This window comes from Dermacentor andersoni, chromosome 1 (genome assembly GCF_023375885.2).
Source record: "Dermacentor andersoni chromosome 1, qqDerAnde1_hic_scaffold, whole genome shotgun sequence".
NCBI lineage: Eukaryota > Metazoa > Arthropoda > Arachnida > Ixodida > Ixodidae > Dermacentor > Dermacentor andersoni.
The window spans coordinates 270,795,990-270,821,026 of NC_092814.1; the positions used below are offsets into that span (position 1 = coordinate 270,795,990).

Here is a 25,037-nt window from a genome sequence, read left to right on the forward strand (position 1 = left end):
CTGGCCCTGAATTAACACCGTCTGTTCACTGCTTTCATCAAACACCATAACACCTGATTTTTTTAACGCTAAATGTCAGACGTAACTTATCGCCTTCCTGACTACAGATATTAGCCAGATGTTGCATATCACTTTGCTTGTTAGCTAGTAGCACAATGTCGTCTGCAATAAAACAAACCTGGAAGCTTCTGCTCTACTACTGTACCCGCCTGTTTGTATGAGAGATTAAACCCGATATTACTTTCTTCTAGTGCCGTCTCCATCCTCACCATGTAGATCATAAACAACAGTAGGGCAAAAGGGCACCCCTGCCTCAGTCCCTTGCTGATATCAACTTTCTCCTCGCTGCTGATCCCTTCCCATTCAACGTAAACGGTATTTTATAGGTAAATCTCTCTCAAAGCTGTAGACAATTGTCACCCAAGACAATTGTCACCCTTCCAGAATATCCCCCAAAATGTTGCGGTCTACGTTGTCATAGGCTCCTGTAATGTCTAAAAAGGCCACATATAACGGTGTGCTTCCTACTTTTGATATTTCAATACACTGAGTAAGAACAAATAAGTTCTCATCCAGACGCCTACCTATGCTGAAGCCATTCTGAAGTTCTCTCAAAATGCCATTATTGTCTGCCCATGCTTGCAGCTTTAATTTAACTGCCTAAATTGCTAACTTGTACATTACTTATGCAATGGTCAATGGTCTATATGAATTCTATCTTTCTCCCCGTTACCTTTATAAATGAAACTCATTCTACTTTGTCGCCGACTATCTGGTATTTGCCTATCTTTTAAACTTTTTTCTACTGCTTTGAACAGAGCTTCCTTACTTTTTGGACCTAGTTCATTAATTAGCCTAACGGGAACCTCGTCTAGCCCTGTGGCTATGCACTTCGGAATGTTCTCTTCGGCTTTCTTCCAGCTGAAATTTGTCGGCACCAACTCCTTTCCCACCTGGTTCTCTTTCACGCTCTTGTTTTCCTCAAGTAAAACCACGCCATTGCCTTGGGAAAGATTCGGTTGTTATTTTTCGGATGTAATTTAATGCCACGTCCCCTTCCAGTTTGTTTCCATTTTTGTCTAGGATATGTTGTATTGTTCGAGACTTCCTGCCTAATAAGCTTATGTGGTTCCAAAATATTCCAGGTGCGGCCTTCTTTTTCTCACGTATTTCTGACAATCAATATTCACCTTTTATCGTTGCTTGAACCAGTATTTGAACCATACATTTTTTTCTCCGGTATATTTCCCATTTTCTGGCTACTTCATCCTGCGGCAACTGCGCTTCTTTTGCCTCCCTGTGCTCTCGAGAGGCCTTCGTCATTCGGCGATCGCTTCTCGTATCTCCCTGTTCCACCAGCTTTTGGTTTCTTTTTTCCTTTCCAAGAGCATGTTGTTTCTCTTTCCGCATTTCTGTCGTTATTACACTTAGAAGCTCACCATATTCCCACTCTTTGCTTGGCCATTTGCCAAGTTCTTCCTCGACTCTCATGACTATATTCGTTATTTCCTCAGCATACAAATTTGGACTGGTCATTTTGTGCTCCTTGCTCTCTTTCCCAACTACATACCTCATTTTCAAATTGATGCCTTTACAGTCACTCTCTATGCTGCTATACCCTTCCCCGTCAATGACCATTTCTCTCAACTTATCATAATTCCTTCCATCATCAGGCAGAAATCAATGGTCGACTGCCGATTTCCCACTTCCCACATGGTCTGCCCGTCACACTTAAGCCCTGTATTCACGATAACAAGGTTATGTTGCTCAGAATGATCTAGCATTGACTGCCCGTTGTTGTCGGTATGGCCATCTAGATCCTGTATGTGGGCATTTATGTCACCTAATACAATAATTTTGGCATCATTCCCAAAACCCTTCATATCAGCACTTAGGCATTCCAATAACTCTTGATTCTTCTCTCTGCAATTATTTCCGGCCCACAAATACATTACACCCAGCCAAGTTTTTTTTCCATTAATTGTACATGAAAACTAAAGATGCTCTTGACATTCTGAATTTAATTTTTTCCATTTGGCTCCCTGATGATGAGCATTCCGACTCCCCCTCTCTTTCCAATTTACTTCTGTTGCACCCTTCCCAAACATAGTTCGCAATCACTGGCGGCTTTTCAGAGTCTCTAAGGTGCGTTTCGGTAACTGCAGACACTCCTATTCGTTCTCTATTTAACTGCTCCTCAATCTCTACCCACTTTTCCTTTCTTCTGCCGCCCTGCATGTTTATGTAGCTTATTGCATGGCGAGCTCTCTTGTTTTCCTCCTTTTTGTTTTATTGACGGCGATGCTATTCCGAGGTTCCCCTAGGGGACCTTCTTCATTGCTACCTACACTGGACTCCTGATCTCCCGTGAGCCCCCAAAAAGGCAACCGCGCGACCAGCAAGTCGCCAACCCACTTCTCGTCCAAGCCTGTGATTGAAGTGGATCCCGTCTCGTTGGAAACCACCACACCTCACTTCCCTGTTTACTTCTACAACCTCGAAATCTTTCTCTCCAGTCCCACCAGTCAGAACCTTACCGCGCGGTCTGGCGTTCTATGCTGCCGTGTTACCCGCAGTGCTTGTGCTACTCTGTGCACAAACTTGAGGTAGCCACAATGGTATAGCCAGCCACAGGGACCATGAACGATGGGAGGAGGGGACATCCTTACCTCATACCCTCTGTAATCGACTTCCACATTGTCGCCGTAGACGTTGATGTGGTGGTGAGCGTTATTGAACACGGTGGCCGGTTTCGGATTGCGGAGGTTGCAAGGCATGTCATCGGCGATCATCAAAATTATCTGGCTAAATGTGTGGTGAAATCACAAAGTAATAAATAAGTGGCCAAACTGTCGCTTTCAAATTTTCTCGCGCACACTTGAAATGTCCTACCTGTCGGGAATGCCGAAACGCTTCACGCTTCGGTAGATGGAAAGCACGTTCGCGACGTGCCGGTAGTTGAACCAAAATCTCGATGTACACACGAGAACAGCCCAGTTGTTAGTGTGGCCAGATCTGAAGAACTCGGAGATCTTTGCATCAACGGTCTCGCTGGAGTGCTAGTAAAAGCAGAGAAACAGCAACAGTCCAAAAGAGGTGAAACAGAAAACTGCACTTACGGGCACCAACTAACCTGTGACTGGCACGGCTGCACTGCCAATAAAATTAGCGATACTGTGTAAAACAGGTACAGAACTAGCTTCCACAGGGTCATTCCTGAAACATGTGTATTGAAGGCGCTTCTTGTCCAAATCTCCTGGGGCTCCAACAACTTTTTAAACCACTTTGACAACACACCACAGCTACAACGGCACACTCCACCCTCCCACAACTCGCACAGGCACGCTCCATGGCTCCATCGTGATGCAGTGCCGATCGCTTGAGCCGCGCGACTACCGGAACAGTGTACTACCGGTACAACAGGTCACACCTCCTTCAGTGATCCCTTCAGTGCTATTTAGAGCTCCTTATAAAGAATTTTGTGCTCTAAAGCACGTAAATATGCAATTTTAGTTGTTTTTTGAACAGAATAATACTTATAAACAAAATAAGTAAAATTTAATTGCGCCTTTGTTGAACGTATGTTCTTGAAGTCAATCCAATCCAGTACTTAAAAACGCCAAGAGGGATAAGCACAACGGTTGACGCAATAATATCGCTAAACGAATGTTTGTGATGGGGACGTGCTAGTAGCATTCATATATCCATTATTTTGCGCCGCATCTCTTTTTTGATCAATCTGTGCGGCGCGTGGATGTTCGAAGTTGCTGTGGTTGCTGTACCTACGGAGACTACGCAGACTGGACGCGCTCAGGAACGCTGCCCCAGAAATGTGCGTCGTAAACAAATGCGACGATGGACCGTTCTTGTGCGGTGTGTGTGAGGACATTTAAAGTGAGGTTGCTATCTTTCGTGCTTCTCCGTCTGCTACACAGTTGCGCGAAGCGCGCTTACCTTCCGCACGCGCTTCACGATGGCGAGTAATGAGCAGCGGACTTTCATCTACCTCAACTTTGACATCGACCCGTTCACGGCGGAGCTCGTGTTTCCTCAGGGCGTCCCCAAGGGCGGCTCAGTGTCCCTCGTGTTTGGTGCCTTCCAGAAAGGACAGCCTGTCAAAACAACCAAGTTCACCGAAGAGTTTGCCCGTATGGTGAGCCAGAAGTTCCGCGTATCGTCTCCACTCGTCGATGGCAGCCCACAATGCTTTATCCGCATCTCTCTCGTTAAAGAAGGCGCTGAACCACCACTGGTCCCGAAACCAAACAAGACGGTGAGCCTTCTCAAAAAGTCCCCACTTCCAGCATTGCCACAACCGTCACAGCAGCGGAAACAAGCGCCACCAGATTCTGAGTTCCCCATGACCATCGACTTGGACGACGAAGAAGAAAATGAAGAGGAAGTAGACGACACAGACGTGCCCACTAAGAATGCAACAACAAATGCTACAAGGGGCGGGCCAGCGTGTGCCGAGCCTGCGGTCGTAACACCTGTGGCGGCGGTCTCTGCGACATTGAAATCCGCGGATCTGCAAGCTACTGTGCCGAAATCAGCAGAGGCTAACGGTGGTGTCGACGATCACAGCGACAGCGATGCGTCGGTTGGGTCACGGCCAGGTTCACCTTTCGACGACGTCGGCGATGGTGCTGCCGAAAGTACGGCGTCCGACGGTGATGAGGTTGGCGCATTTCGTTGCGATCAATGCCCTGTGGCATTTCACTTCGAGTCAGAGCTGCAGAAACATGGAGCACTGGAACATGGCTTACTGGAGGCCTGCAAGCATTGCAGTAAGAAGTTCCCCAGCAAATTCAGCCTGGTACGCCACATGTGGTCACACTTGCCTCGCAGCAGGCTTCCTTTTCGTTGTGCAGAGTGCAAGAAAGGCTTTATTACTAAGAGGGAGCTCCTTGGCCATAAAGCCAAACCACATGTGGGGAAACTGCGTGCACATCAGGAACTTGTAACAAGAACAGAGAACAGGCCACAAGCTCGAAATGCAGTTAATTCTGAGGAAGTCAGAGAGGAACTTTCCTGCCCAGAGAGGCGCTCATACTCGTCTTCTGCTGAAGAGGAAATCTTCTTCTGCGAGTTCTGTTCCGAGGTGTATTTGACAGGCCACTTCTACCGGCAGCATGTATCTAAGCATCATGCTGAAAAGCTTGACATGTATCCTGTTGACTTCAGTCCATTTAATGGCATTGAAAAAGACCCTGAAACTGGCCCTGATGAAGGGAAGTTTCGCTGCACGCTCTGTGACAAGTGTACAGGCATGAGTTTCCGAGAAGTGTGCAACCATATCAGTGACGAACACCCCACTGCGGGCGTGTACGCCTGCAAACGTTGCACCCTTGTGTTTTCTAATGAGGAGGAATATGGGGCACACAGCAGCAGCCACATTGTGAAAGTAACTCCCAGCCAGTCTTCGCCAGGATTTAAAGACTACCACTGTAATCTGTGCAGTGAAGTGCTCACTCACCGAAAAGCCTTGGTTCGTCACTTGCAGCAGCACCATCGTGATCCCAATGTAAAGCCCTATGCGTGTGAAATATGCCCGTCTCGATTTCGGGGCAAGGCAAGCTTGTACATTCATACCCGTAAGCACAACACACAGGTTGAGCGTCGTCGTTTCCCTTGCTCTCAGTGTCCCAAGATCTTCACAGCGAAGCAATTTCTTAAACGCCATGAGGAGGCTGTGCATGCTCGACTGCTGCCTTTTGCTTGTACCCACTGTTCCAAGCGCTTCTACTTTGAGCGCCACCTGCAACAGCACCTGGTCATGAGTCATCGGTCAAAACTTACAGAAGAGCAAGTGGCTGGATTGGGCCTTATTCATAACTTCCAGTGTGAAGAATGTGGTTTCACATCGTACAGTGAGCGCACCATCCGTCGCCATGTATACAGCCACACAGGCACGTACCCATTCACATGTGAAATCTGCAATCGTGGCTTCGTGTTCAGGTTTGAGTTGACAGCCCACCATGCGAGGCGTCACCTGCACCAGAAGCTGCATTGCCACCTGTGCTCCCGTATTTTCTTCATCAAGGAGCGGTTTGAGAAGCACCTGTCTGCTCACCAGGAAAACTGGGGCTTCACATGTCCAGTCTGTGGCCAGCTGTTTGAGACACAGGGTTACCTGGAAAACCACCAACTACGCCATTCAGGCAAGACACCATATGAATGCACTGACTGTGGCAAACGTTTTAGTGCACCCCAGGGTTTGACCTTCCACAAGCAGCAGCACCACCATGCCAAGCGTCCTCGCCATGTTGGCAATTCGCGCATGGATCACTGGCCCCTTGGCTGTGACATATGTGGAATCCGGTTCAAATACTTGAGCAGCCAGCAAGCACACATGGCCTTCCACCACCCATCAACTGAGGGTGAGTCACTCCAGTGCAGCTACTGCCAGCGCAAGCTAGGCTCCAAGCTGGCCCTCTCACAGCACCTTCGGAAGCACACAAACGAGAAGTACAAGTGCAAGCACTGTGAACGCTGCTTCCAGTCATATGTAGGATGCCGTACTCACCAGGTCGTCATGCACACACGCAGGTTCAAAACAACTTGCCCGTTTTGCAGCAAGGGCTGTGTATCTATCTTTGACCTCAAGAGGCATCTCAGAACTGTTCACAATGCTATTGTGGTCAAGGAGCACAACCTCGAAATGGTTGGTGCTGGTGGCACTGAAGCTATAGAAATGATGGATGAGAGCATGATCGTTGGGGAAGAGACCATTCATGTTGTTGGGGAGGATGGAACGGAGGTCATAGGCGAAGAAAATGTGCATATTGTCGGTGAAGGTGGCATCGAGGTAGTTGGCGAAGGTGCCATTCAAGTTGTTGGTGAAGATGGGATCCAGATTGTTTCTGGTGAGCATGCGATGGAGCTTATTTCTCAGGAAGGCATGCAAGTTGTCAAAGGGCAGTACATCCAGGCAGTTGGGCAAGACGTCCAGGTGGTCAGCAGCCAAGGTGCCGAGGGTGGAAATGAAGTGGTTTTGTTGGAGCTTGAGGAGTCGTCAACCCTCGTGTAGAACTGTTTGCACCCTACCATTAACCTTTTATTAGTGCAAAGAGTGCACTTTATTAAGTACATCCAGGCAGTTGGGCAAGATGTCCAGGTGGTCAGCAGCCAAGGTGCCGAGGGTGGAAATGAAGTGGTTTTGTTGGGGCTTGAGGAGTCGTCAACCCTCAAGTAGAACTGCTTGCACCCTGCCATTAACCTTTTATTAGTGCAAAGAGTGCACTTTATAAAGTACATCCAGGCAGTTGGGCAAGACGTCCAGGTGGTCAGCAGCCAAGGTGCCGAGGGCGGAAATGAAGTGGTTTTGTTGGAGCTTGAGGAGTCGTCAACCCTCATGTAGAACTGTTTTCACCCTGCCATTAACCTTTTATTAGTGCAAAGAGTGCACTTTATTAAATAAAGAGGTTGTTTGTACCATTGTAATCAATATTGGATGTTATGGCTTCATTCCTCTATACACATGTTTGTCGTATTGGGTGTCCCAATTAACATGTGCCAAGTGAGAAAGGACGAAACTACTGCATTGTTAGCTATGCTGCAAAAGTGTCACTGTTCGTGGTTTCTTGCTGATTTAACTAAATTAAGATAGCTTCTTAAATGTTTGCATAAGTTTCCATGTTTCAGAAAATTTATGGTTGTGCAAGCACCCTGATTCTATTCCTTTCCACTTTCCTTGTGTACATAGCTTCAAGGCAGCCTCAAGTGAACTTCGGTTGTTAGGCATGTTGAATGTTTTCCCAGTGGGTTATTTTAATTGCATTTTGGCATACATGCTAGAAAATACATCCAACGATTGATTTCTGTGTTATGATGAATGCATTGGTGAAAGAAGGCCATAGTTGACATAACAGCCATAGTTGCCATTCAGTCGGCTAAAAACTACAACTACTGACAGCCATCGCATTAGTAGTATTACAATAAAAATTGCAGTGATATCGGACTGTCAGTGAAGCTTATACAGGGTGTCCCAGTTATCATGCATCACATTTTGAAAAACATACTGGCCATTCTATGCGAAGATAACCAAGTGCATATTCACTGTTGAGTAAAGTAGCCACCAGTAATGTCTTTGTTGATGCCATTCAGTTTAATAATTAATTGCTAATAGCTATTTTTTTAATTACTGCTCTGAATGCTGTGCTGTCACTGAAGAATTTGAAGAAAACTTAAAGCTGGCATGTTGTTAGCCAGATACTTTCTGCCTGTTTATTTTTTCCGGCTGATAAAGAAAGCCAGCGATAAATGAAAAATAACCTGTGACTAACCATCAGCCCACATCAAAAAGCAGCTCCCTCAAGCAAACTACATAGCAGTTAGTGCCTGCGACAGCGCAGCTTCTTGGTGTTGATAAGCAAAGCATACCGATAACTGGTGGTTGATGCGTCGTGGAAAGAGAGCGCTCACTAACACTTGTGTAGCGTGTTTGAGGGCACTGCTTTTTGGTGCAGGTGGGCAGTTAAGTGATATTTTTCATTTTTGCCTGGCTTTTATTATCAGCCGGAAAGAATAAACAGGTAAAATATACCTCGCTGAAAGCATGCCAGTTTTAAGTTTCTTTCAATATTCTACAAAGTGTTCATTGACAGCACTGCATTCAGAACAGTAATTAGCAAATTAGGTAGTTGAAATTAATAAATTGAATAGCATAAAAAAAAAATTACTACCCACCGTGGTTGCTCAGTGGCTATGGTCTTGGGCTGCTGAGCACGAGGTCGTGGGATCGAATCCTGGCCACGGTGGCCGCATATTGATGGGGGCGAAATGTTAAAACACCCGTGTACTTAGATTTACGTGCACGTTGAAGAACCCCAGTTGGTCGAAATTTCCGGAGTCCTCCACTACGGCGTGCCTCATAATCAGAAAGTGGTTTTGGCATGTAAAACCCCATAATTTAATTTAAAAAAATTGTGGCTGCTCTACTCAACTGAACAATATGCACTTGGTTATCTTCGCTTAGAATGGCCCGTCTATTTTAAAGATGCGATGCATGATAGATGGAACACCCTGTATATTGAAATATTGATGTGAGGGCCCAGCTTCTGCAATTCAAAAGATGTAGATAATATTTGAAAATGTGAGATTCGGTGTGGAACACTTGTCTTTCCACAATTCTTTTTTCCCCATGTTCATGTGGAACACTGTTATTTTAAAAAGCCCATGTCACAGCTCCCATTTTTTCTGCACATTTGTCAAAGGCAAAGACACACATGCAGCAATACTTTATTCTGCAAATAATCTATTAAAAAAATTAAGCATGCTACTGCCAGCTGAGGCCAGTGTAATCGCTGAATTATTGGGGAGGACATGTTGCTGGGCTACTTAGTGCTCACTTAAATAAATTAGTGGGATTCGGTGAGCAAAATTTCACTTTACAAGCAAGTGCTCTGTTAATTGTGTACGAATTCCAGTTAGCTTTATAGCATAAAGTCACTCTCACTGGTAACTGAATGCTATGGCCATTGAACCTATCAAGCTCCTTTGTGCAGGTAAATGGGCCGCCTGCATTGGTTGCTTAACTTACTTGTAATCCAATCAACATGCAGCTGAAGCTACTGTTGAACTGAACGAGCTTTACTCAATGAACATTGTGACTGCATGTGTGAAGCCAGTAGAATGCATGTAAAGCTGGCTTGTGTTTTCAGGAAGGTGCTTATGAATGTTGCACAACATAGAGCAGTACTACTGTACACTAAATTCTTTATAGCTAAGTAACATTAAGTAAGCCTAACCATAAAGTGCTTCCCCTTCATGGCATGCAAGAACAAAAGTATCAAACAGTCATAGTAACTGTGGATGCATGTATACAAGGCCAGGAAGGCTGTTTGCTAGTTATCAACCATCAGCATGGAGGCTTCACATGCTTCTAGTTGCTTGCTACCCCTAACAGCAGCAGCATAGCAGACACTTTGCACAACCTCTATAAGACAGCTTGCCTGCTGAGTGAACACTCCAGCATGATTGTGCAGCCGACTGTCTAGCCAGAAACCAGGTGCTGTGTGGCATCCACAGAGGAAGGAAATTAAGGAGAGGCCCTGACGTCACTCTTTGGGAAGCTAAAGTGAAGCTGGAAATTCGCGTTGCTCATGGCGTTGCTCCGCCTATCGGGCCAGCTCTCCTCTCTTGTTTACATTTCTCGCGAAACCACGCCGCGCTGCGCGCAACCGTGCTGCTCGGACGCGCGCGCTCCGCAGCAACACTAAGCAATCGTTAGCACGTTAGCATGATTCGGCGAAAGAGGGCAAAATTTCCCGCGGATATTCCTTCGTCCGTAGCAATTGCCGTGGCGCGGTACATTGCGTACAGCGTTGCATGCGCGTTCGTTTCACGAACTTTAGTTCCTCCTGTCTCACCTGGCCACAGCAACATCCGGGAGAGCACGGTACAGATAACGCAGCGCAACAAAACACGGAGACCAACGCAAACCTGCCCGCACGGCGCCTTTGCCACGGTACGAAACCTACGGAGCAACACGTGTGAGCGCACAGAACCAAAACAAAGCCGCCATTGTGGCCCGAAAGGCGTGGCCGCTACGGCAAGGAAATAAAAAATCAGCAAAAAAGAGGAGAACCTACTACGTCACTTCCTCCACACTTTTCTCCCAGCGCGCGGAGGGGGTAGGGCAAAGCCACCTAGAAAAAAAAGGAAGGCCTCCGCACGCCGGTGTGACGTCACGCTAGTCGGATGAGCCCGATGAGCCGGACAGTCGACGCCGTCGGCGTCTCCGCGCCTAGGTTCGTTGCGCTTGCAGGGTGTCTCTTTGCGCGTCGCGGATACTATGGCATGGGAAAATTAGTGCTGTCCTTAAAGTGCCAGCACCTTATAAATGCATATGCTTCGGTTCGAAAGCAAGACACGTATAGCTGACGCAAAAAATAAGGGGGAGCCGCTGGTTCACCGCAGTCAACACCACCATAGAAAGCAACATTATTTCATACCTTCCTTAGATTACTTGCCTGGCGACATTTCTTTTTTGCGTGTATCGCAACACGACCTGCTTGTGCTTGTGATGTTTGGTCGGGACTAAGACAAGCAAACTGCATGCAGCTTAGTCACTTTAACCTTAGACGGAAAGAAAGAAAGAGGAAAACTGCATATTGAAGACACAGAATATACTTTATTCACAAATGATAAGAACTGCATTCAGAAACAAACATTTTAAATCTTCCATATACAATTATCATTCTCACTCTTGCATTGCGTAAAACAGTCCTCGCTGGACACACGAATATGGAGGTTCATTTTATTGTTAAAATTTTATTATTATAGGGTCACGCACAACTAAGTCTCAAATAGAATAAGCTTCCGTCTTTGTTGTACCATTTCTTGTGGTTATATTATTTCCACCCGCCTTGTTTGCAGGCCTTATTGGTCTTCATAAAATACTGAGATAATGGTGAAAAGTAAGTAAAAAACGAGAGGCCTACTCTCAGTCCTAAAGGAAAACATGCAATTAATGGATTGCGGTAGCATGGAGAGTTCGAATCATAAACAGGTAGCACAATGCACTCAAATAACATTTGAATTGGCCAAAATGCAGGGTTTAAATTTTGATAATGTAGGCAAATAAGTCCTAGCTACGCCACAGGTTTCTTTTTACAAGGGTTCTGTCAACACAAACATACGTATTCAACAAAACAGAGCTTCATGAATAAAAAATAAATAATGAGAAACATCTCAGGCCTTCAAGGTCTGCAATTTTCGGTCGTTCTTGGCGTTGCGTAATTTGTCGTTTTCTGTGCGGCGCAAGTTGTTCAGCAGTGTATTCGCTGCAGCACTTACAACATGCCCCATTACCTCCTGTGCAGGATGACCGAAATCACACACATCGACATCCTCAAAGTCATGAAGGGTAGCGAACACAAGGCCGACAAGAGTATCTTTCTGCCTAGGAAGGCTGAAAATCGTACGGCATATTCTGGTGTCCTGAGCTTGTCCAATATAATTTCAGTAAAGAGTACAGCATTAACTACAACTGCTCGTGGAAACTTCAGGCCACCCCTTGTCATCTTCGTGATTAATGCATTCTCAGGGTCATCTAGATCGACGTCTTGCATCACAAGGCTTTCACTGCAAGATGCGCATGTCAGCTTTTTTAGAGCTGCATGGGCACAATAGCCGGCAACATAGGTTAGTGCCGGTAGCCTTGACGTTTTTTTCTCAATGTCGGAGTCGGTCACAGTGACTTGAAACTGGCCGTTTCCTGAATGTACACTTGTCTCCAACGTGTTCGCGCTCGGTGGTAGTAGAATGTCCAAATCTGGCAGGTCCAGAACCTTCTGCAAACGCAATTTGTTTGCAGATTCATATATCTGCCTTATAGACACGTGGTAATTGGCACCAGACAATTGCCGGTACTTTCCAAAGCGATCCTCTAAGCTATCAGTTTGAAATTTGCCCAAAAGAACATACTCGAAATGAAGCTCTTTGAGACAGTATATGGCAAGTTCGTGCAAGGCATGGGTAGTGTGGCTGAAAGCTATGTGCGCTTCACGTGTCAAGCGGCCATTGTCATGTTCGAGGCTTCTCCAGTGATCAAGCCATTGAACTATTCTCTCTAAGAATTCTAGTTGAGGACATGACGGTGAAACTATTGGACCTTGCAATTGATCTCGCAACCGCTGTCCTTTTCTTGGCGTCTTGACGTTAACAATGTTCCACCAAGTCAAAATGGTGTCAACATATTGAGAGGTTTCCTTTGCATGCTGGAACGTTGCAACACTGAGAGCAGCAACAGTAGATGAGTTAAAAATCTTTAAGGCCAGTTTAACGTTCTGCCGTTCCATGTTTGAGGGCTTCAGTGCCTTCAAAGTGAGCGTTGGTGCTAGCTTCAAGAGCTCATGCTTTTCAGCTTCGTGCAGCTGGCATATATAATACCTTGAAAGATGCTGTAAGTATCTTTGGTTCAGCCTCATCACTCTTCGGTTCAGGAAAGTACATGCATTTGCCAATGTTTCTTTGATTCAGCCAGTTATTTCTTATACACTTTAGTATGTGAACTGGGTCCACCACAAAAAACAGGGGTCGTGATGGGTCAGCAGGATGCTGGTAAACAATGCTGACACTTGCCGGCTTAGCGAAGTAGGACATGGCTTTTTTGTTTATGGAGTTATTGTCCGAGATCACTGCGATTATTCTAAAACCAGATGCCTCTAGATCAAGAACAATCTTCCGAAGGAAGTCGTGCAGCGCCTTAGCATCGATTTGTGCCACAGGAAGGATGTGTACAACATCCTTGTTTGAAGAAAGCAGGCTCTGTATCATAAATACGTGGGCAGCTTTTGCTGCAGTCGATGAATTTACCGCAGCACCAGTAACCAACCCAGCCTTGTAATCAAAAAATGATTGAAGGTGAATCTCATCAATCATTAACGTTACAGTCTTTTCATGCTCTTTATATGTGCTTACAATACGCTTTGCATAGGAAAGAAAGCTACATTCTTGCTGCTCCGTTTCAGGGCGTACATCGTACGATGAACACAGTCTTCTGATCGTATCAGGATGCGGTATCTTAAGCTTCAACGAACTTCTCAGGAATCTATATGCATGAGGTGAAATTGTGAACAAAAGGCTAGCAAAAACCAATAAATCGGGGGGATATCGGCCAGCATCATTCAAAACAAGATGAACTTGACTCTTCAAGAATTTAAGCACTTCCAAATGCCATTCTTGCAACTCGCATGCGAAATGTTTTCCACTTACTTCCTCTAGCAATGTCGAAACCAATGTCAGTAGATGACGGGCCTTTTCAGAACGCTCAGTGCTGATATCCTTACGTGTCTGTTCGATCATGTGTAACACACTTTTCAAATCTCTCAAGTCGCACAGCTTTTCAGGAACTAAAATATCACCACACTTCCTCACACCCGTTTCACCAAAACATACTTCGACGCGCAGGTCTGTGGACACGATCATCGAAGTACGGACTGCAGGAGCAGATTGAAGTGACAAGTCCAAAAAGAAAACCTTGGAGCCCTTGTTCAAAACTGTCCAGAAGTCCGAACACTGAAAGCTTGGCAAGGCCTTCAGCAAGTCCGCAAAGCTACCAACCAGATTTTTGGCATCCTCTTCTGCTTGGGTTTGCTGAGAAAGCATTATTGCTTTTTGCAAATATGTGGCTTTCAAGCGCGCTCTTTTGGCAGCCGGCGCTTCTCGAACGCACACTCGCGGACGCGATAAATAGGCAGGGCAATTGGGAAACAAGCTCGGAACTGCAGTTTTCTTCAGACGGATGTTTTTCATGGCAACTTCGACCACTTTTCCTGTCTTGACGTCCGTGTAAGATGTCGTCTTCAAGTAATCCGATGGCAAGAAATGCTTTTCACAGAGCTGAAATAAAAAAAAACAAGCCGTTACAGGTATGAAGCTCGACGAAAACGTTGAATTTACAAACGCGTTGACAGGTGCAGAGACCCATCTATTGTGCACGCGTGCACGAATGCATTGCGCACTATGCTGACGAAACCTATTCGTCTGGAAACCCAGAATAACAACAGAGAGAAGAAATACTTACCACTGTGTACTTCGTTGGCGAGAAGTCCTTCCGAGGAACTGCTCTCGTCCATGCTTCCCGAGTGGCTCGGTCAGATGGGAACTTGTGCACTCGGACACTTTGTCCTCCGTCATAATTGGACTTGCAGTTTGGTGCGCAACAACAGCCAGGCATCGTTGCGCTTCCGTGTACGACGAACCACGCACAATCGAAGAAAAGCAATCGCGTTTACGGTGCAGCATGCACCACCAAAGCCACCAAGCAAATGCTCCACGCGTTGCCGCTCTAGCGTTGCAGCCACGGAGAAAATTTGTTTTCAGAACGCGCGCCGCGTTCTAGAAACGCAGCGCTCCCCCATCCACCGCTACCATCCGACTCTCGTGACATATTGACAGGGGAGAGGAGGTGATGCGGAGGCCTTACATTTTTTCCTAGGTGGCTTTGGGTAGGGCCTCTCCTCAGTTTCCTTCCTCCATGGTGGCATCTAACCACCCTCGCTTCCTGTTACGCAAGGTTCCTGCTGCATCTATCTGCCTCATTGTTTGAAATTGTCAGTATTGCTCCAAAATTTTGCTTCGTTTCCGTCACCATGGAGACCGCAACAGCATTTCTTCCTGTGTAAAGAAGCCAACTTCAAGGTTTTGTAAGGTGTCCAATACTTTATTTCCATGTTTGGATAAAAAGAAAAAAATTGAGATGCTAAAAGGACACCTAAATAAGTGAATGCCTCCTATTACCACAAAATAAACACAAATCTTTATTGCATAATTCTTAGATAGCGCACAGCATAACTAAACATGCACACAAATAAATATAAGCCCAGTATAAATATACCCTAATAAAGAATCGACCCAAAATAGACATTCATGTATATTCGTTGTCACAAGTGCTGAAGAAATTCATGCACTGCTACTTTGGTGATTATCATCAGGCAAATATTCATTTAACTAAAGTTTAATCAGTTAGAAAGACTAGGTCTGTTCTATGTTTCCAAGCCCATTGTTTTACAGTGTGGCAGTGGCGTAGCCAAAAGTATTTTTGAAGGCCGAGGGGGTGGGGTGTCCCCTTGTTTGAACTTCTGAACTTGCCATATTGGTATTTATTTATTTATTTATGATGCCCTCAGGGTCAACAGACATAGGGGATGTGGTACAAAATACAGAAAAACAACAAAAATTACAACTACAAAAAGCAGCACAATGAGTCTAATTATGCAATAGTAGTTATGAAGAGGCAAAATACATGTTACAAAAAATACTATATATATATATATATATATATATATATATATATATATATATATATATATATATATATATATATATATATATGCAAAGAAGCAGTCCAGTTTTTCTAATTATACAATATAGCTATAAAGAGGTGGACTAAAACAATATGTTACAGAACATTGGTTACTGAAGTCACAAATTTTTCATGATCTGAAATTGTTACTACTAATTTGGGAAGGCAATTCCAATAATTTGATGTGCGTAGTATGTAGGACTGTAGGAATGATTCTGTTTTACAAAACGGAATGCCAACTTTATGAGCATGATCCAGACGGTGCGAAACGTAATGGGGAGGAAGTATTAGTAAATCACTTAGGTAGGGATCTGATGATACAGTTTGTGAAAAAGGCTTAAGCGAAGCATCGCACGTCGAGAAGCAAGCGTAGGTAGATTAAGGTGAGCTTTCATTGAAGACTATCTTCGAGGACGCCAACTTTTCATGTGTACCCCGGATGGCCCCACGGCGCTTTATGCCGTCGAAAAGGGAGTGCCACAAGGAGCTGTGTTAAGCCCGGTATTATTTAATTTAGTTCTCATCCATCTGAGAAGAAACCTGCCCTGCGGCGTCAAAATCACACTGTATGCGGACGACATCTGCATTTGGAGTGCGGCGCGTTCCCGCAGTACCACCCAACAACGTCTCCAGAGTGCGCTAGCAAATATATCGGCCTAAGGATATCGGCCTACCTAAATCCAAGGGGTCTGAAATTGTCCCCCGACAAAAGCGTTGCCATGGCTTTCACGCGGAGGTGTATGGAAAAGTACCCACTTGTGTTGGGTGGTCGTGCCCTTCCATACGTCAAGACGCAAAGGTTTCTTGGAGTGACGATCGATAGGAACCTCACATGGTCGCCCCAAGTGAAAAAACTGAGTGAGAAGATTTCCTTGGCGTCGCACGTATTCCGATTTTTAGTCGGATCACAGTGGGGCAGCAACTGTCGATCAATGGTGCTCCTCCATAAGGCCTACGTCGACGGAACACTACGATATTACCTCCCGATCCTGCACAACATGTCTCCCACAAGCAAGAGAAAACTTGAGGCAGCACGAAACAACTGCCTTCGCAAATGTCTTGGCCTTCCGAAGGGGTCGTCCTGCTCAGGAACTGTAGCAGAAGCTGGATGCCTGCCTCTCGAAGTGCTATCTTCGCAGGAGACACTTCGGATTCACCTCCGCCTCGTCCTTCATACGAAGACTCACTTTTTAAAGGATATTTTTAGAACCCGTGCAACATATAGCTTTGGGCAGGCCGTCGGAAGCATATCTATTTCGATTCCTGCTCAGGCATCACAAATTATGCCGCGAAACATTTCACCATGGACACTGTCCCCACTGGAAATCGTCCCATGTATACCTGGAATCAGTGTGAAAAAGAAAATGCCTCAAGCAGCGACTTATCAGATAGCTTTAGAATATATGCACAAAGAATACGCAGCCGCAACGCACATTTTCACAGATGGCTCTACAACTCTACATCGTTCATCATGCGGACTTTTTGTTCCCTCTACAGGGCAACGATTCTCGTTTCGTCTTGAGCGAGCGACATCATCTACTTCGGCGGAGCTATATGGCATTAAGGAGGCCCTTGTGTATGTACTTCGACAGCAGCCGCCAAAGACATGGGTGATTTTCACAGATTCAAAAGCAGCCCTACAAAGTATGTGGAACAGACACAAGCATTGCAATAATCAACCTGCAGCATTTGACATTGCTTATCTTACAGGGCTAAGATTGCTGGGCATTGCATAAAGTTCCAGTGGATACCTGGCCATGCCGGCATTTCGGGAAATGAAAGAGTGGAAGAAGCTGCCAGAAATGGACTCCAATACCGCAAGTTCAAAAGAACATTTTTTACAAAAGCCGACGCTTCGAACATGGCAAAAAAATATGCCTATCAAGAAAAAGACCGCATCTGGAATCTGCCGCTTCACCAAGATAACTTCCTGCGTTACACTGACCCAGAAATGAGACCGAAAATTTCACGACCACTTTCTCGACACTTAGAGACATTGAAGCTAAACATTTCGACAGAATTGCCTCTATGGTTGGGAAATTGATTAGGACTTGAGACTGACTCCAACCAAATAACTGAATTTTATTAGCCCGACGTCGGGCTAATAAAATTCAGTTATTTGGTTGGAGTCAGTCTCAAGTCCTAACTTAGAGACATTGTACCATCGTCTTCGACTGAACGTGGCATACACGAACAATTATCTGTACCGCATAGGGCTTACCACTAACCCATACTGTGATAACTGTCGCAACTTAGAGACAATTGAGCACATATTACTAGAATGACCCGCGTACTGCGACGAGAGACAATTTCTTAAGCAACAAATGGACATGATTTGCCACAAACAGTTAACGTTACTGAGCATCTTAGGTCCAATGCCCGGTCCTTCAAAACAGCGACGGGTTTTGGATTTATTGTTCAAATACCTGTCAGAAATTGGTCTTATAGGAAAGCTTTAAAAATTGCACACTTCATATACAAAAGCCTAAATTTACCTGCCATGTCACCTGTAAATTTTAGTATCAGGTCCACTCGGACATTTCATATTTATTTTTATCCTCTTTTTCTCCCACTCTCTTCTGGAATCTTTTAATCCCATTCCCCATCCCTATACAGAGTAGCATGCCAGCGGTTATATACGCGCCGGCAAAATTCTCTGTTTTTCTAATAAAGAGCGCTCTCTCTCTCTCTCTCTCATTGCCGTGATGCTCGCGATTCAATTGTAATTAGAGAGTATAAAACGGACCGAATTATTTTGCACCATTTCAATCGAATGTACCAAATTATTATAATGCGGATCCCAAACCGAAGCGGCATATTCTAACTTAGGGCGAATGAGTGTTTTATATAGCATTAGATTGAGAGACGAAGGTGATTTAGCAAAGTTACGACGAAGTTATACGAGCATGCGATTAGCGTTGCAGACAACATGAGAGATGTGAGTATCCCATGTTAGACTGCTACTAATGTGAACTCCGAGGTACTTATATGAAGATACGCTGTCGAGTAGTGAATTATTTAATGATGCTCTACGAGCAGTAGAGCAGCATTTGTGTGTGTGTGAAACACACATGAATTGGTTCGCTAATTACAGATAGGGCTAGTATGGGTGACACAACAGTAGCCAGTACGCAATGAAATCGCCGGAACTGCCAAGACCCCAGAGGTGGATTCCAACTTACTACACCCAGTGCAAATGAGGCCTCACCTGCTGCTGGAAAACACAGAAGAACAGGAAACTGAACACACGCATAGCACATATAACAGTGGAAGCAGAAGAATATGCCGTGCAACTCACCTCGACGAACTGGTATAGATTCTGCGACTCCCTCGATGCACCCTGCAGATACAGCAAAGACATGGCACATACGCAAAGCAATCCTAGACCCCACCAAAAGCAAAGGAGAGGGACACAGGCCCTGAAGCGGTTACTACACACCTACCCCGGCAGCCAACAAGACCAACTGCTATGGAGATCCCACTCCCACACAACCATGTACAACACCACCCAGTCGAAAAAGTCCAATGGCTCCAATTGGAAATTTTCGAACTACTCCCAACTGGTGTTGGATCAATTAGATTTTTGCCATCCATTGGACCATACCATTCATAACGAATTGTAAACACTGTTTGTATCCAATTAGATTTTGAATTGTATTCAAATGGCAGTCAACATAAAAAAACTGGTGGCCAGTTGGTCAACCAGTTAGATATGACTGGAGTTAACTAAATAGAACTTACTGCTCATCTAGATTTCCGTTGCAAGCCTATTGGATCTAACTGGCATCTAAGTGGTCATCCAATTGGTCCTCTGTAGTCAATCAATTGAAAGTAACTGGTGAACTGGCCACTCAGCTGGACCTGTACGTGCGTGCTTTTGTGCACTTTTATTTTATTGAACATTATTACTACGAGGGCTATTTATTTTTCAAGGTCGAATCAGTCGCGAAATGAAATGAAAATTAAAGCTGCTACATTTGGAATATTTAGATACACTTTCTAGCTACTTCTCTCTATAGTCGCCGCTCCGATTGAGACATTTGTCATAGCGTGGTACCGACTTTCCTATACCCTCGTCATAGAAGGCAGCCGGCTGTGCTTTCAGCCAATTCTGTACGCTGGTCCGCAGCTCGTTGTCCGAGTCGAACTCCTGTCCTCCTAGCCAGCGTTTCATGTGAGTTAAGAGATGGTAATCAGAGGGAGCCGAGTCGGGCTGTACTGTGGGTGATCAAACACTTCCCATCGAAAACGCTGCAGGAGCTTCTTTGTTGCATCTGCACTGTGCGGCCGCTCATTGTTATGAACAAGAACAATGCCCGATGACGACATTCCTAATCACTTGTTCTGAATTGCCTTTCATAGGCATTCAAGAGTCATGCTGTGCGAGACTCCAGTGATGGTTGTGTCACATTCCATGAATTCGACCAGGAGAGTACAATTGGTCTCCCACAGCACAGTAGCCATACACTTTCTGCTGGAGAAGGTTCACTTGAGCTACTTTGCTTTCAGGGAATCGGAATGCATCCACTGTTTGAATTTCTCTTTTATTTCTTCGGTTTCGAAACGGAGCCATGTCTCGTTCCCTGTGACGGTTTTCTTCAAAAATCTTCTCCTTCATCATAGTAACACTGCAGAAATGTTAAGGCTGCGCCCATTTGCTATATTTTGTGGTGGTCGGTCAGAACCTTGGGAACCCACCTCGCACAGAGTTTGCGGTACTGTAGTCTCTCACTCACGATGGTATAGATAGCTGACCATGAAATTTCTGGAAACAAATCACTGAACACAGAAATTGTGAACCGATGATTCTCTTGAATTGCCTGATCTACTCGCTGAACAAGATCATCGGTTGACACTCGCTTCCTTCCCTGCCCGCCTGCATCATGCACGTCTGTGTGTCCTGCTTCGAAGTTCCTGCACCATTGTCGCACTTTGCTGTCACTTGTGAAAGTTGAATCGTACACACTACTCATTCATTGATGAATTTCGGCTACATTGCACTCCTTGGTATGCAGAAATTGAATGACAGCACACTCTTTGCACTTAGCGGGAGGCTCTATTGTTTGAGGCATGTTTACGTGTTCACTGCACGCTCAGAAATGAGAACTGTAACCTCATGCGATCGACGGGCATACTAGAAACACTGCGGAACATATTATACTCAATGTCATCGGATTTTCACTGTGGTTTTCATGTAATGACCGATGGGACCTTTAAAAGCATATAACCCTCATATTAGAATTAGGTGACCTCTGTAAAGCCAAAGAAACCGGGTTGTTTGATTGCGTGTCAACTGGATTACAGGAAATTGCTTCACCGAGGCATGTCCCCCCACACATTTCACTAAATGCATTCTCACGCCCAATGTATCAGTACATTCTGACCCAACAGGTAGTGCAAGTTTTTCAAAAAAATAGGTAATTTTTTATGCCAGATTCGAAACATCAAAGAAGAAATAAATGCCACTCTTTATTTATCATATCAAAGTTCAAAAATCTATTATTTCAGGACTTGTGCTTTAATTGTGGAATTATTTTTGTTATTTTATTGTTTCACAGCATTTCTCATCTGTGTGACTTCCAATTGAAACCAATTGGAATGCCAATGAATTCCCACTGAAACCAACTGTATCAAGTCCCATTGAGAGCAGCTGGCATTTAGGATCCTTCCAGTTGCTAATTCTATAGATTCCAACATGGAACCCTTGAAAATCGCTTGATCAACATGATGCCTCAGATACATCACTCAAAGAGACATAAGAGGACCAAATGGAACTGTCTTAATACCAACTAGCTGGTTTAAGACGTAATACATGCTTGGCTCAATTGACCGAAAAGTTATGCAGTCAGTAACTAATTAGACGGTTCAATGGGTTTGGAATTCTAACGTGATAGCTAAAGGCACCCTTAATTAGGCTGCCATGTTAGTAAAAAAACATTACAACCAGAATTTTAATTGGAAGAGCAATATTCCAATGAGCCTACTGCGTTGGAGATATACAACCAATTGGACAAAGAAGCATTCAAATTGGGCGACCAATCGTATATCACCCAGGAAACCACAAATATCGATTGGATGTACCACAAAAGACCAAATTTCCAAGACATTTAACGTCTAGTTCATATTTATATGTTCCACTAGTACATGGCAGTCACCCAGATAGCCAGATACATCCATTAGATGTGCATATATATGGTACACCTTGGAGATTCAGTATGTCCATTAGATATCCAGATTATCCAGAAAACGTTGCATGGATGTACTAGGGATCATCGCAAATGCATCCGGAACATGCAAGTAGTACGTTGTGGGGATGTCAGCGCTGGATATATGTAACATCTAATAGACGTCCACAACATCCTGTAGATGTATTTATTACATCTAATAGATATTGACACGTGTACTTATCTTTATCGGGCGACCACGTTTCGCCGCCTAACAAATGTAATCGCACAGCGTGGGACGCGCCTGCATGTATCCGAAGTTTCTGGAAAGTTATCGATGCTTCTATCCGCTGTCTGTTGTCGCCGAACCTTGTGTTATCTGATTTCGTCGCGTGACGCGAATGGTGTAGAACTTTGTGGAAGGCACGCGGGCCCCAACGATTTGTCTGGAACATTCGATGACTGCTGTATAAAAGCCGACGCGCTGGACCCGCTGATCAAATTTCCGACGATCGCCGACCGTATTCGCCGCTATCGTTGTGCTATAAGTGTAGCCTGTTTTTGTGGGCACAGGTTCGCCCAATAAAAGTTATATTTTGTATTTCACCGTATTGCTACTTTCTTCACCGTCACTACCACGTGACAATATCCACAACATCGAATAGATATTCACTACATCTAATGGATATCCATATTAACCACACTTACTTCCATAGGACATCCATTGTACTATTTTTGGCTGTTTCTTTTATTCATCATGCATGTATGCAATGGGCCTCTTCAATTTGTTGTCCCAGACTGCCCCAGACTGCTTGATATGCTATTACAGCAAGTGATTATTGGCGTACACAGCTTCTCGGACAGTACTGGACTGTTTGGGTCAACAAATCAAAGCGCCACTATTACTAAGTGAAGAGAAACTCAAGTTGTCACCAGCCTTTTTATTGTGAAACCTCTTATTGGTATCAACTGTTTGACAAGTACGTAATGATGTACACAATATTTGCAGTGAAATACAATGGCAGACTGCAGCTGTCTCATGAAAATAAAGTGAACACTAACAATATAACATAATGCCATCTCTTGGTTTCTGATAGGCACAATGAGCACTTAATGCACAAACTGGTCCACAAACCAATACAAAAACATCACTTTTGCATAACAGCTAAGCATAAACATACTAAAGGATAAATAAAATAAGACAGTAAAAGCAATGCTTGAAAAGGAACACTTTTCTCATAAAAAAAAAACGATTTCTTAATTGAGCAACAGTGCAGTGTTAGCTGCATTCTCTCTAGCAAAATAAAACACAGGGCACATTATGAGACTTATTCTCATGAACAAAAACAAAAGTAGAATTCACACATGGAAACATGAAATCACTATTTGACTAGCCTTGTATTCAGCAAAAGAAAAAGAAATAGAAACAAGGTAGTATATCATAAAAAAGAGCAACAGCTGAAGGCCCAAAACAGCAATATATCCCACAGGAAAAACTATCTGAAAACCATCAATATGTTAGGATAATGATAAATTATGTAAGAGAAGAAGGCAACCCCCTGCAGCAAAAGGGGGCCACATTAGCTTCTCCACAAAGGAGAAATATTTGGAACACAGCTGCTGCATAAAAGAAAAAAAAATTTGTTAACATACCGTTCTCTCTTAGAAATGAAGACTGTTATAACAAGGAAGTATCTTAATTTTTGCCTCATTTTTCTCGAATAAGTAAGCATGCAGTCCAAGTACAACCATGGTATGCTCAAAGATTATTCGAGAAGAGTAACTATATCATATTTCCATGCAAATGAGAGTACAGCTAATTCGTGTGTAGATTCATGGATCATAAGGAATGTCAGTGTAATTGCAGTTAGTGGCTACCTGGTACCACGGCACACTTGGCATGCACTAGTCAACCAAGTGCAGTGGCTCCAGGCCGTACCATGCTGCTGAGAGAGCTGAGCCACTTGTAGCAGTATCAAATCAGCCCTTTCCTTTTAAACCGTCTCAATGTTTTCCGTACACTCAGCCTGACACCAGGTGACAGGATTCTACATTTGTCACATTTTGAAAACATACAGCATTACTTATAATGCAATCAGGTGTCATGAAAGGCCAAAGCATTGATTCAGCCAATGCTGGAGATGAGCTGCTACATTTGCATCTCCGTAGTGTTATCTGGTTGGTGGTCATACACCTGCGTCAACATAGCAACAGTGGTTAATTGCACTGGCCCCCGCAGCAGTACTACCAAGGAAATATGTTGCAGTGAGTGCTCATCTTAAGGTTGCCACTTCAAAGGGAACATTACTTTTGTACTCTGAAGATATGTTTAGCATTGTAGTTATTACTGTGATTAGAAGTTAGACCACTACCAGTTTCAAAAGAGGAAGAAAATTTGTCAGCACTCCTAATGGCACACGGTATGATGCTATGCGGGGCTGGAGGGTGAATCGTGCTTGGAAAACCACTCTCTTGCTGGCTGGCATGATCATCCTAAACGTGAAAAAGGACAGAATATTTACAACCTATGCAAACATATCGCTTATTACTTACCCTGCAATCAGGTATTCACCCTTACTTGAAGCCTATGGTTGACTTTGTCACTATAATGACATGCGTGAAAGTATCCAAGACACTCATTGCATATCCTTGGGCGCATTCGCAGCAGCCTTTATCTTGACCAAATCAAGCATGGGCTTCCAGTTAAGGCACATTCCTTAATTGGGGACAGGGGGGGTAAGACATACAAAGTAGTATAAGACTCTTAAAGTAACCGGTTTTCAGCTTGTATAAATTCAGTGATTACGTTAAAATCCCAGAGTAGAAATCTACAGCTATAGCATCTCCTTTATCATGGTAGCAGATCTGAAGCAACTGGTTAAATAGTACCACTGAATGGAATTTGTCCTTGCAAGCAGTAGAGCACAGCGAAGCTTTATATAATGTGAAAAAAGATTGGCTGTTCAAGAACACGTGAAAGTCCATGCCTTGCGCCTATAAATGATAGAAGCACGTAATACTGCATGCTATACACAGGAGCTAAGTAAACGTACAGAGGTGCA

General features: G+C 44.4%; 2 protein-coding genes across 3 annotated transcripts in view; one reads left to right on the forward strand and one right to left on the reverse strand.

Annotated features, from left to right (window-relative positions):
- Positions 1–3,400, reverse strand: part of PIG-K (Phosphatidylinositol glycan anchor biosynthesis class K) — a 38,211-nt gene extending 34,811 nt beyond the window's left edge. The window contains exons 1-3 of one of the 2 annotated variants that reach the window (XM_050195533.3): positions 3,134–3,400; positions 2,893–3,059; positions 2,670–2,805 (exon numbers count right to left, since the gene is read on the reverse strand). In XM_050195533.3, coding sequence (XP_050051490.1) covers positions 2,670–2,805; positions 2,893–3,059; positions 3,134–3,214 — 384 coding nt within the window. In that variant the 5' untranslated portion in view covers positions 3,215–3,400. The remainder of the gene's footprint in view (positions 1–2,669; positions 2,806–2,892; positions 3,060–3,133) is intronic. The other variant, XM_050195532.3, reaches the window with a different exon arrangement.
- A 195-nt stretch (positions 3,401–3,595) lies between these two features.
- On the forward strand, positions 3,596–7,447 carry LOC126547624 (uncharacterized). Its single transcript, XM_055063143.2, has one exon. The coding sequence runs from the start codon at positions 3,974–3,976 to the stop codon at positions 7,028–7,030; it is 3,057 nt and encodes a 1,018-aa protein (XP_054919118.1). The 5' UTR covers positions 3,596–3,973; the 3' UTR covers positions 7,031–7,447.
- Positions 7,448–25,037: the final 17,590 nt, after the last annotated feature.